The sequence below is a fragment of the Gallinula chloropus genome, assembly GCF_964237585.1.
Source record: "Gallinula chloropus genome assembly, chromosome: Z".
Lineage (NCBI taxonomy): Eukaryota > Metazoa > Chordata > Aves > Gruiformes > Rallidae > Gallinula > Gallinula chloropus.
Window position 1 is genome coordinate 45,475,729 of NC_140089.1, and position 13,946 is coordinate 45,489,674.

At 41.2% G+C, this 13,946-nt stretch overlaps 1 protein-coding gene across 1 annotated transcript in view; it reads left to right on the top strand.

The window, feature by feature from the left end:
• AOPEP (aminopeptidase O (putative)) overlaps window positions 1–13,946 on the top strand; it is a gene marked incomplete at its 5' end in the record, with an annotated part of 184,133 nt that overhangs the window by 101,174 nt on the left and 69,013 nt on the right. The window contains 2 exons of the mRNA XM_084278581.1: window positions 3,934–3,996; window positions 4,676–4,759. Of these exons, the coding sequence (XP_084134707.1) occupies window positions 3,934–3,996; window positions 4,676–4,759 (147 nt within the window). The remainder of the gene's footprint in view (window positions 1–3,933; window positions 3,997–4,675; window positions 4,760–13,946) is intronic.

Consider the following 13,946-nt stretch of genomic DNA (forward strand, 5'->3'; position numbering starts at 1 on the left):
GTAGAACATCAGTTGCAGGACTTGCATTTTTTTTACAGGGGCACATTCTGGCTGGGATTTCTTTCTCAGTAATTTTGATCCGCTGCTGATACACTGCTTCTTGCCTTTCAGATGCAGCAACCATCTTGCCACTTTCAATTGTAGCCCACTGCCTCTTAAGCCTCTCTGCCAAAATCTGGTAACAGTAGTGTTTTAAAATCCTTGCAATTGTTGCCCTTGGGGAATAGAGTCAAATGTTTCAAGCCATTATTAATCATCTTGTGAGTTATGGGATAAAATATTTTCCTTTATTTTCATTTTCTGACATTTTACAAAAGATTAGAAGCCGGGTCTCTTCTGCTGAAGCAGTTTTCAGGTCACACTGACTGTTCCGAGGACACATAATGTTCACATTTTCCAAGTAAGATAAATTCAGTAATTGAGAGGAAAATGACTCGACGGCTTTAGTTATTAATTTCCTCTGCTTTGCAGATCTCCCCTGAAATTCACTTCCAGTAAATAATTTTGTTCCTCCTTTTTCAATTTTTTTTTCTTTTTGCCTTGCAGTATCTGACGACTGCTCACAGGCCAACAAAATGGAGCTAAAACTACCTTCTTAGTTTATCAAGACTGAATGTTTTAGCATTATTATAGCACAGGCCAGCTGAAGTTATAGACAACTTCTGCAAAGATGTGCACAATTCTAAGCTTTCACTGACTTAGGAAATGTCCTTAGTAGCCATCACAGCCTGAGCTATTTAAAGCCAGTATCCAATACAATTTAAAGTGAAACAGTTGTCTGTTGCACAAACATCCTATTGTTTCCTAGGCTATGTACAGTCCTGAAAGTTCATTGTATGTGTGGGATCTGGTCTGACTTGGAGAATAGCTGGTGTAAATCATTGCCTAACTTATTTACCAGGATATTGGGCCGGTCTACACCCAGTTGATAGAAAGTGCTACCTCCTTCCCCTGTTTCAAAATTAAGGTATATATAATCCTGCTGCTGAAAGAATGAAGGGTCTGAGCATACGTTGTCATGTATAAATGCTTGCTTGCAATGCAGGTGTTACGTAGGACACTTCCATCAGCAGTCTCTGAAAGGAAAGTCTTCCCAAGAAGAACACAGAAGACAGACTCATCTCTTAATTTCTATTGTAGAAGGGACTCAAGTATGACAGTCAGTGTCAGCCAAGAGGGCTGTTGATGAAGGTGATACAATCATTCTTGCTTTAAATAGGGTGTGCCATCAGTACAGAACTGTAAGCGAGCTCCTTCCTTTTGGAGTGTGGAAGAATACACTAGGAAACGTAATAATGTTCTTAAAACATCTTTTGTTCACTCCCTCACCCTTCCCCTCTCTCCTCATTTCCTCTTTCTCCTCTCTCTCTTCCTCCCCTCTCTCCTGGTCCTAATTTTCCCAGCAAAATTTCCTAGTCCGGTCATGAGCTAAATCTTACTGAAGCATCAATAAGTAGAGTTAATGGGTGACTGCACCGCCGGTGTGCCGTGACCACGGCTTGTTAGGCCCACCCTGCTTTTCTTGCCTCTTTCTTTCCTTCGTAAGCTGGCTGTAAGGGCATGTTGGCTCCTATCTTATGCTGCAGTGCAATCATCATAGAGTAGACTAGTGTTCCAGTTACGATGTGCACAGCAGCCAGCACCAGGGAACCCCAGGTGTTGGCTCCAGAAGGTATTTTACCATAATAAAAAGTCGGTAACAATTCCTGTTGAGGTTCCTTCACCGCTGTGCAGCTACTAACGGGAAAATGGGAGCTACGCCTGAGTTTTAACACACAGTGTGTTTGTGTGGGCAGGGATTTTCATCCTGAATTAGCCTCAGGGCCTGCAGGTCTGAAAATCAATGTAGCTTCCTCCCTCTCCCCCCCCCCCCCCCAGTTTTATCCAAACATTTGACAGGGGAGGAAGCGTAATTCATCAAAGGGTTTAAAGTATAAATCTGTTTCGTTGTTCCTGTGACCCAGTCTTTCCCATAAATTCTTCTGTGGGAATGTGCAATCTAATCTGTTAACTGATCCAAGGGAATATTGTTTAGGCAGTTGCATTAATTTGTGCTTGGCAGTAACATAATTTTTGTTCATACTCTTAGTCGTTCTCTTTGAACTATGGTCTGTTCTTCTTCATTCAAACACACACACAGTCCAAGAGTCAATTTATAGGAGCTTTCAGAATTACTATTTAGTAGAAAATATTTTGTGACTTTGCAAAATAAAAATAGGTTGTTGATACAGGTTTTATGTAGACCTGTTGTGAATATGAAATAATAATCTATAGTAAGATTTTCTACTGTGATATCTCTATGAAAAAGTTCTTCTTTGTGTGAGCTTCATAGTGAAGTTGCTTCTATTTAAAGCATTGAGTTTCATCTTGGCTTTGATCTGAAGCTTTTGATCTTGAAAGAAGGATGTGGCAGTAAAACAAAAAGGGTAGGAGGGAGGCTTTTTCTTTTTTTAAGCGATGAAGTTAAAGGGATACTGTCAAGATTTAGGATGCGCTAATTGGAAATACCTTTATTAAATCTGTTTGCAAAGTCCATCTAATTCTATATATGGCAGGGTTTGCTGGAACACATGCTTTAATGAGCCTCATTCTTTTACAAGAGCACAGATTTTCTTTTGAAGCATCCGGGGAATTGTCATATGTAGCATGGGGAACAAATTATTTTTTAAATACTGAAAATGCTGTATTAGTATCATTTTAACTGTACCACGCGCGATGCAGTCTATCCTTTATTGCTTGTCATTTTAAACACTAAACACAATGCATTTTAATAAAATCCCAATAATAGTAATACTTAATAACCCCCTAACTTAAGGATCCTTGATTTCCAGCATTCGATTTTGCATGCCTGACATTACTCGGGTCTCTCTCTCCCATCATGCTGGAGCTTGAGCATGCTCATCAAAGGTCACAGGCACATCCCTTGATGCCCCATTGCCTAAACCTCGCCACCTGCTTGCAGCCTGGTGCTGAACGCTGGGTTCCAGCGAGGCCTCGGTAAAGGGCTCGCTGCGCTGTACTGCGGGTAGGAAGCTGCTCCGGGGGGTCCCGCGTTGGCCCTGCCTTTCAGAACTCCCGAAACGATTTCGTAGTTGGGTTCTTTACATGTCAAGTTAGTGCTGGGGTGATCTCGGGGCACTGAAGGGCGACGGCAGCGTCTCTCCCGAGCGAGCTCCATCCGGCCGTTCCTGTGCCGGGGCAGACCCGTGGCGGAGGCGCCTTGTCGGGAGATGGTTAACAGGGAAGCGCCTTTCGCAGCGAGGGACTCACCGGGAGAGCGTCTCCCACAGTGACACTGTAAACGCGTGACAAGCGTGCCCGCGGCGGTGAGGAAGGGCCGTCCCTTCGGCAGGGGGTCGGGCGGCAGCACCGCCGGCGGGATCCCCCCGCGCTGGGCTGGGCTGAGCTCCTCCGGGGCGCGGAAAGCCCAGCCACATCGTGCCCGTAGCCTGGCCCGCCGCCGGGGCTGCCAGGAAAGGCACCGCTGGCCCTGTGCCCCTTGCTGCGCTCCGGCCGGGCCGGGGGAGGCGCGGAAACCCCGGCGGGGCCGCCCCGGAGCCGGCCGGCCCTTACGTCTTTAAGGCAGGCTCCTCCTCTCCGCGGGGCTCCGGGGGCCGGAGTACGGGGGCGGGGGACCCCGCGGAGGTGTTTCATTTCCTACCGAGGGCTGCGGTGCGCTGCCATCCGAGGCCGCGAACGGCGGGACGGGATGGGACGGGACGGAGCGGGCCGGGATGGATGGACGGACGGACGGACGGGGCGGGCGCGGCTCCGGGTGGCAGAAGGGCCGGGCCGGGCCGGGCCGGGGGGTGGCACCGGAGTGGGCTTCCCGCAGCGCGTCGCGTCCCGTCCGTCCGCCCTCCGGGGAGCGGAGCGGGGCGGGGACGCTCCGCGGGCGACCCCGTCTCATCGTGCGCTTTCTCCCCCGTGTAGCCTTTGCTGGAGGAGGGTGAGACTTGGAAGGAGTGTCAGCTCGTCCAGCAAGTGAGCGGCGAGGTGAGGAGAAAAACCTTTCCCCGCTGTTACAATTCCACCCCCCCTCCGCCCCACACCCCCCCCCCCCTTCCCCGCCCTTTCCCTGCAAATCTGCTTTTTGAGTTTCCCACCGGACGCCCCCTCCCCACCCCTGCCACGCTTGTGCCTTAAAAACAAACAAAAATAAATACTTAGAAACTGCTTTCGTATTAGGAATGGAAATACTTGTAATGGGAGAAAGAAGCCCAAGTGTTATTACTTTAATAACAACCCCACCATCTAAATTTGGCACAGGTAGTCTGGAACAACATTTGAGTGGGTGGCTGGAAATAAATTTCTTACTGGAAATAGAAGATGTATGGGATAAAGCACAGAGATTTTCCCCAGGATTTTTTGCACGCTGCAATGATAACTTTCCATTTGGCAGCCTGGTCTGGCATCGAACATGTTCTTTGTGCAAAAAAACTCTTAAACTGCAAGCTCAGAGATGAAGAACCCCCCAGTGCATTGACCCTGCACAGGTATCTGACCAGATTGTCTAGTACCATGTCATTCTAGATGGGAAAAGTGCTTTTCCTCTTTGAAGGGAAGCAATGGAAAAACTGTCTTGAGTCTGTTTATAGCTTCTTACTAACGCTGAAGAGCTGCACACAGGTTGCATCTTCTTCCAAAAAAAAAGCACTGTGTTTTTGAACTGCAGGTCACAAAATGGGTTCAGGCAAACCAGAGAATCAGAAAAAGTGGCAAAAAGAAAAGAAAGCAGGATGAAGTCGTTTTCCAAAAGGTAAGGGGCTCGCGCTGTGCGTTTGCGTAATGGGACAAAGGGCAGCACGTCTGAAATACTTTCTGATGACTCCCTCTTAAACTCTGTAAGATGTTCTTTAGCTTCTTTGGCAAAGTGCTAGTAAAAGGGCGTTACTGATAAAGTTTCGGTGTCACTATGTAATTACAATAGAAAAAAATTAAGAATCTTTTCGGGTGCCTGTGATTCGGGAGGCAAAATTTCCCTCTATGTACATTTCCCTGGAACGTTCTGAAGGAATAAAGAGCGCTTTCACCAGAGAAATCAATAGCACTTGAGAGGTTTTTGACAGGACCTGCACCACTATTTGCACATTTTCACATAGTGGTGTCTGAGAACCAGTTTTCTTGGTGAATATTGGGACAGTAAGAGATGTGATGTGTACCTTAAAATGAATGTTCTGACTGTGCTGTTGGCTATTCGTTCAGAGGGTGGGTTTAAAAATCATCCACTTACAATATAGATTTAAATTAATTAAAATGTATGTGGATGATTATTTTTAAAATTACTAGAGAAGATTTTTAAAATGGAATCCAGCCTAAATGAAACTATAATTTAAACTGGTGATTTTTGATTTAGCTATTTTGAACCATTTGTTCTATAATATTGGGCTAACCATTTAAATCAGAGTATAGAGAGAGGTAAGTCGTTAACTGATGCTCATACTAAATACCTGGTTTATGTCCTCTGAAGAAAAATGTGAATGTAAGTGCATTTCCAAATGCATTATTGAAACTATTTATGTTATAATAATACATATAATGGGTTGTCTGGGGTTTTTTTTTGGCTTGCTTTGGCTTTACAACCAGATTTATAATTATTTTTCAAAACGTTGTTACCTTTAAAGGATTAAAATAGCAGTGTGTTGTTTTGCTGTTTCGACAGTGCTTCTAGAATGCATGATGAATCATTGCTGTTTCTGTAGCCAAATTCTTGCTGATAGCATGGCTGCCAACTCCTGGGATGTGTTGCCTTAGTATGGGCATTGCAGTATATGACAAAGTGCGTTGTTGTGTGGGGGTAATTTACCAGCTCTGTGGTGAGCCCACAAAACAGCATCCTTTAATTCACTACTACTTGCATTTTGTAATGAATACATTGTTTAGGAAAGTTGTTTGGTGGTGGTGTACTTCAGAATGACATGATCTAAAAAGAGATAGCATGAACTGTTGCACCAAATAATGCAGTTTCTGTCTCTTCCATATGTGAATATTTGTTTTCATGTATACATAGCATTCGTATTTGCAACCAGTTTGTTATGCTGAAGGAGAATTTTTGGATTAAAAAGTGTATCACCATCATGTGAGTTTGTAAGCAAAATGTACAAATGTACGAGCTACAGTCTGTGTGTTTCGAAGTAATTTTGGAATGGTATGAAGTAGGTCCCCTGCTACATCTTACCAGTAGACTTAAAGGTACCTTATGCTGTTACACCCCTCCTCATCTCTTTTTATAGGCGAAAGCTTCCTCAGTGCAAAACACCTCTGTACGTATAAAATTCCATTTCTGTTTGCACAGTTGTTCTCCTCCTACTGCTTCCAAGGTTTGTGAGAGAGAACTTCAGCATGTAGGCTTGCTGTGATAGAAAAGCAGAACCTGATGAATGCATGAACTTAAGATAGGCTTGCTGGTTGTGGGGATTCTTTTCATAGAATGATTAGACAGTAATTCTTGAGGTCTTCTCAGAGACCTGTGTTTGCTGAGTGTACATCTGTGAGCAGAAATGTGAATTAAAATCGAAAGCAAGAATACACATTATCTTCTAATATCCACGAGTATTAATAATTCTTGGGGACTCAGTGCAGAGTCACAACAGTGCACTGGTAATAAGCGCATAAGAACGCCTTTCTTTCCCTGCCAGTGCAGTGCTGTGAATCTGCACTGCATCTCCAATAGTCACAGTAAGAATCAGTAAGTAAGCAATGCTTACTTCACATTTGGTAGTGAAACCATTGCCTAGGCACTGGGGCCGGAATTCTTCATGTTCCTTAGAAATTTGGTCATTTTAGTGGTTACTTTTCCAATAGAATTAGAGTGAAACGGTGTGGGACCTCCCTCTGTGCTGGCAAAGCTTTATTGCATTACTTAGTTTCCTAGTTGGTTACAACTAGATTTACAAGATGGATTTCCTAGCCAGTGTGGATAGTGCTCACTACAGTTCTTGATTTTTAGCTGTGTCTGTATTGGTTCCAGAAATGGCATCATACAACAGTTTTAGGTACTTCTTTGTGGGTGAACAAGAAAGAAAAAAGCACATTATGGAAAAGTAAGGCACACATGAAGAAAGCAGCAGAGTTGGGTATAAAACAATGTGGTGTGAAGAGGGAGGTGACTGAGCAGCAAGTAAAAAGTGAAGTCTGGGAGCTGGTAGCGGCTTGTATCAAAAGTGTAATTGAAATAAGGATACTGATGTGCTTTGCTACATATAGATAGCTAAGCTTTGTGTCGATCTTGCTTATCCTTTCAAAATGAGCTCTATCTTACTAAATGTAGCTTCTAAACCTTCACGTGCCTGCTGTCCGATTTTCCTCTATCATTTTTTTCCTCTGTGATAGGAAGTCCTATTTCTAATACAAGATGGATGACTTTGCTTTACTGATACACCGCCAAAACAAAGCAGCTGCTTCTGCATCCAAGTACAAAATCTAGGACAGGGAGATAACTCTGTATGGAATAAGTGAAACAGAATTGTGGAGGAAAGGTTGCTGACAACAGCTGGTGAATTGCTTCTTGAAAAAGGTTGTCTTCTAAACAGTTAATTTTGTAGGAGCTGACTTCACGTACACCTATATGTACTTAAAGATATTGGAAGATGCCGTGTGCTGGATAAGAACTGGTAGCATTAACTGCACTCAAGAGGCACGTGAAGCATTGAGGAAGCTCATGTAGAAAGGTGTGGTGCTACTCTCCAGTGTGGACCCACACAGGATGGATTAAAACTAACAAATGACATGGGTGAGAGTCAAGTAACTAAGGGTACTCGTTCTTTTGCTTGTCTTTCTCTTTAATTTTCTTCTTTTTCTGAGCTTTTTCTTCCTTTCAAACCTTTTTTGCAGCTCTGTCTGATACATTTTATTTTTTTTCTTACCAGCTTTTATTACAATCTTTCCTGCTTCTTTTTTACCCCTTTTTTTGTTTTCCTTTGTCTCCTTTGGTCACCTGCAGCACTGTTCATTACTTCCTGTTTCAGTAATTTTGTGATTTATCTTCCGCTGACCTTGTTTTCTGTTTGTAGTACTTTGGTAGATACTTTTCTTAAGCGTGTGTGTGTGCATTCAAAAAGTTTAATCCCAATCACTCCTTGCCTTTCTGCTGTTGTCATCTTCCTGTTCTTGTACCTTCTTTACACCTCGCTTAATCTTACACTGTCTCTTCATCTTGTCGTTCAGCTGCTCAGCACGTCTAGCAGTCAGGATGTGTATCAGTGCACAGTGCTGTTTATGTGAGAAAGTCTGAGAAGGTAGAAGAGAGCTTGGAAAGAATGGGTTGGTTAAAATTAGTGTTGCTTTGTTATGAAGAGGGTGATAGAAATGCTAAGTGGTGGTGTTATTATTTTTATTGCTATACTGGACTGCGCCTGCGTGAAACAAGATGCCATTGTCCTTGCCAGTATGGAGTGTTAGGCAGAAGAAGTGATCTTTCAATCAGAGCAGCAGAATTGTAAGCATGTGATCTCTATCCACTCTGGAATTTGAGGGCAAACATACCTTTTTATTAGGAGACTAACTCACTTTTATGTAAGGTTCAGTGTTAAAACATAAAAGCTGTTTTGAAAGTATTCCAGCGGTAGAAAAAGTGTCATAGGATGAGATGCCAAGTGCACACAGTAGTTAGGGAGAGCACTGAGATATGTGTGCATATGTATACACCGGGTAAGGAAGATGATTTGTGCAAATTATCAAAAGTGCATCTGTGTTTTTCAGTTTTAGTTGGATTCTGTGCTGAAACTTTGAGGAATAATTCAACTTTTCCAGAACCTGTAACCATGTTCTTCTCACACCAGAGACTACTGTCAGTATTTAAGCTCTGTTAATAAACTGAGCAAAGCTGACTTTGTTGAAGTAGTTGTTCAGTTTCTAATAAAAAAAAAACACCCCAAAAAATCCCAACACAGTTGTGATATGAATGACTAATGCTAAATGTTGTAACTCTTTTGTCCTTTAACAACAAATTCACCAGCATAACTGAAACAGATCTTATCGTTCTTTAAAATGAGCTGTGGTGTTATAGTTCAAGTAGAAAATGTTTTAAAATCTCAGTAAAAAATAGATAGGGAGAGGAAAATAAAATGAAAAAGAGAGCTTTTATTTAACTAGGAAATTTATTGAGGGTGATGTGCTTCTGCTAATTCAGGTAAAACAGTATTAACACACAATGCATTATAATTACTTTAAAAGTTTAATTACCATGTATTTTTTTTGTTTCTCAAAGTTAATTTTTTTACTTGAATCCACTGAACTAAGAATCAAAGCAAGGATCAAACCTGATATACATCCCTTGAGCTTGTGTGCTGTCTAGTGCTTAAGAGCTAAAATAAACATGGTAAGAAATCCTGAAGTGTTCTTCAGTCTTCTCTGGAGTAACTTGCCATACATTCCCTTGCAGATTCTGTTAAACTCACAGAACTTTCTTAGAACCCTGTGATTGTATATTCTGGGCTACACTGATGGCAGATAACATGTAATTCATCTGGCAAGCAGGGATTCACATGGAAAATTCTATACCCACCTCATGTACAAGAGTGAATTGCAATAAATGTTGTTAAGCTACCCAAGAAATAGAGCCTGTCATTTTAAAAATGTTTCCCTGCAGACATATGAATATAATTTTAGGTCATTAAAACAAAGCATTCTCAGCATTTAGTTTTCCATCCCCGTAAAAAAAAAATCCTTATTTATGGATTGTTAGGAAACTGTAATTGTACAGTGCAAAAAAATCGTTATTATTTTAGGATAGCACTGCTTCAAAGTTCACTTAAGAAACATCTAATAAAATAAGGAAATACGTCTGTTTAAAAAAAAAAGGAAGGGGGGGCAATTTTGGTTTAGGCGTATTAATGATTTAGAAAAAAAAATAGTCCAGTTCTGATCTCAGTATCAGCTGTATCTTATTTCTGGAAGTGTGGTGTCAGGATCTTCATTTCGTTTTTCATAGCACCCATCCCCATGAGCAAGGAAGTGTTGTTGCACGGAGTGTTTCACGTTGAGTCTTCCAGATGTATGTCGTTGTTATGTTGTCAGAGGGTGAATGTGCCTTTTAGGCCTCACTCAGGTCGCAGTTTTAAATGCACGAAGTGACTGAACCTCCACACATGTGATGATGCACCCCTTCCCTCTCAGACTCTTGTGTTGGCTGTTTCTAAATTAGGAGGACTCAGGCCAGCATGGCAAATGTGTTGAAATAGTTAAAAGTTTACAGATAATTCCATCACTGTTAATTTCAGCGGCCTAAGCCAGCAGCCATCCTGCGCAATGGAATATTAAGGTCACTTTAATGTAAAACACAAGGTTTGTGCAGGAAAGGAAAAGGCAGTTTCAGTGTAGAGTTTTTTTTGGTTTTCCTTTTGGTTTTTAGGAAGAATTGGTTATCCGCCCGTGGTGGAACATTGTCTGGCTCATCAGGCTCATTGGAGGCATTTAAATGAGGCAATGTTTGTGCAGGTTATCATGATTCTAACAAGTTTAATTACATTACTGGGATCTACTAATGCCACTAACTTTTTGATCTGCTGTTGGTTTTAGTTAATAAAGCTCTATTTTTGGTGGTTGTAACATGCTCCTTTGTACCTTGTCTTTAATAAAATAGGAAATGGAAAATGTGAGAACATTTTTTTTCTTTTCAAAAAAACTAGAAAAACAAGAAGCATTTGATCATTTTTAATACTTCTCAAACGTCTGCTGTCACCAGTGTTTATGTGGTGAATTCTGAGGGGTGATGCAGTGAGCTTGGGAAGCAGAAAGAAGGCTGTCCCTTTCAAGGCATTTACAAATGGAGGAACTTAGCTACATTTGAAAGAAAAGTGGTATGCTGCATTCAAACACTCCATAAGTTTTCTTCTACAGAATTTCCTGTGGGTTTTTTTATTAGTTGAGAGTATACATTTGTGCAAGGCAGCTGAATAATCCCCTTGATTTAAATGTCCCTAAATTCTTCTTGATGTGATTGACTGTAATGACTCCAAAGGAGGTTTAATGGTCTGCTGGCACAAATGTGTGCTTTATTTTAGTCTTACATGTGTTTTATTTCAGTCTTACATTTATTACGCATTATCAGAAATGGGCTTAACAATGTTTCGAATGACCGGTCTTGGCTTTTCTCATTCTGTGTCTTTTTCTAGTTTAGATAATGTTCACGTACTGTATAGTAAAAGCATGTGTAGAGCTATCTGCAGGTGTGGAGGTTGTTGTTTAAAAAATGTATGAGCACTGGAGGGGAAAGCTTTTACAAAACCAGTCTACAAAGGTTTTGGTAGTTCTTAATCTGCTGTTTGATGGCCACACTACTAAAAGTAGTCATGGGTACAACTTAAGGTCATCCTCTCCTCCCCTCCCAGCCCACCAAGAAGCTCTTCTAGAGCAGGAAGGTAGCTCACTATTAAAGGCAAATACAGTATTTGTTGCTCTAATTAAACAGACAAGGTTGAATTCTTAAAAAGTGTGTAAATTGTACTATACTCATTTGGTCTGTGCTGCCTCTATTTTCTTGTTTTACTTTTCTGTGGGCTCAGACTACGTTGACTCCCCAGCAGTTGTCTAGTTCCTCCCATCAGACACTTCGCATACAGGTTTCATGAAACCTGCGCTGACATTTGAAACTCGACTACAGTATCTCAACATCAGCATGGGTATTTATGCTACATAAGTACATATGCTATAAAAATACAGAGAATATTTTTGACCTGATGACATAACAGACACAAGCTGTCCAGTATCTGTCGTTCTGTTGTGACTGCAGTCTCAGTACGGATGAGTGAACCGAAAATACTTTCCTTTGCTCTCTGTACTACCAAGCTAAGCCTTTACCCTGCACTGAGCCCCACCTAGGCAGTCTCTGTATCTGAGCAGCATTCATGAAGCACAGGCTACTGATCCTTAAATTTTTCATCATTTTGATTCACAAATGATTGCCAGTGCCAATTTGCTTCATAAAGAAGGTACAAGAATTATTCTTCTCCCGTGCTGTAACTGTGATCTTAAATTTTTCAAGAAAGGCTTTTATTTTTATGAAAAATAGCTGATGGAAAAGAAGCTTAGGCAATCATATTGTTCTGTATGTGCCCCTCTCCCTTTTCACCTTTAATTTAGGCACCAGTTGGGAATTTTCAATGCAACTTGTTAACGCTCTGAACCTGCCATGCTCCTGTACAAGATGCTGTGAGAAAAGCTCACATTTGGGACATGGTTTAGTTTAGTTAGTTAGTAATATAGGTGGTAGGGGGATGGTAGGACCAGAAGATCTTGGAGGCCTTTTCCAACTGTAATGATTCTGCAATAAAGGCAAGGCAGAAGTGTGAGCTCTACCATTCCTGGGAGTCCTAACAGATGCATGAGGGGGAAGATACAACTATGACAGTCCCAGCCGCAGGAAACGTTGGTATTGATGCTTTGGTCATGAGACCAAAGCTCCTGAGAAATTTTCTTTCATTGCATCTGCTTCACAGAGAATTTAATGTTATGAACTGTATCCTATTTACTTTTCAGGTCGCATGCTCCAAATGGGGTGCACACCCACATAACGAATTTGTCTTACTGTTGGTTTCCTTCTTCACTCCTGGCACGAATACCTGAGAAAAAAGTGGCTTAGGACTTAGCTTGGAAGATTATTGAGTGTCTTGCCTATGTTCTGTCATCCATATTGCAAGAGGAAATTAAATAAAGCTAGAGCATATTAAATGTTTCCGTGCTCAAGATCCTGTTTATTTCAAAGAGAAGATGACCAGCTCAGTGCTAGTTCTCAAGTCACTATGGCTGTCTTGTTTTTTGTTTAAATTTGAGAGAATTCTCTCTTTTGGCTGTACTTCTGATGACTGCAGTGAAACTACCCATATATTTAAAAGCTTTGCTGAACCAGGCCTTAGTCATTCATCCCCAGTATCTTTCCAAGTGACCACTTCTCTGGCTGAAGAGGAGATTTGACTTTTCCTAATTGCCCAGAATGCTTTCTACTGGGAGATGTAATTATTTTTATTTTTATTTTTTTAAGTATTTTGCAGTATAGATGAAACCATTGGTGGGGGAGGATAATTGTAGAACTAATTTGTCTTGGACTCAGTTTCCTTCTATTTCCTGTAATTGTGTCTGCAACTCAGGCATTCATATTTAGAAGAAGTGATTATTTGAAGATACTACGATGCCAGGGAATGTCATTTCAACTTACTTGGTTTTATAGGTGCAGATATGTGAACAGCAGGTGCATTTTAAAACTTTCTCCAGTCTGAGTAATTAATACACTATACTTTTGTTCAAATAGGCCCTCTTATTTTCTAACATCTGTAATATTTTTCAAGGAATTTAAGCATTTGCTCTTCTCTGAAAAGCTACCATGCTTGTTTATCACTGCAGAAGAGGAAACATACGTGAGAACAAAACACACTGCTCCAAATTTTAGAGCAGCTGGAAGCTGCAGGATTGAGTTGTATCCAAATATCTGATGACTGCAGTGAAGCTACCCATATATTTATCTGGGAGCATGCTACCTAGTAGTGCAGAGATACAGTTTTAGTGCAACTGTGAGTTCACAAAATGTCTTCTAGTAAATGATTGCAAAGTGCTTTTATATATATATAGATATATTTATACATAAATATATATATTTATACATAAAAATAAATATGTATTTATACACACACATATATATATTTATGTGTATATATATATATGCAAGGACCTCATTACCATTGCATGAGATACCTCCAAAAACGTGACATCCCTCTCCAATTTCTCCTGTTCTTCAGAATTCTTTACAGATGGTAAACCAAGGCATGAAGATGCTAGGTAGTTTGTCCAAAGATACCTGAGAAAGTTGGGCAGGGCAAGAAAATGAACTGAAGTCTTCAAGTTTGGTGTCCTAAGACTAACCTTTGTCTGAGGGCTCCTTGGGTTACAAATACCAAAGAATTGAGCGGCACAATTTTCCATGAAGCAGTAGTGCTCTGTGCACCCAAGTACGG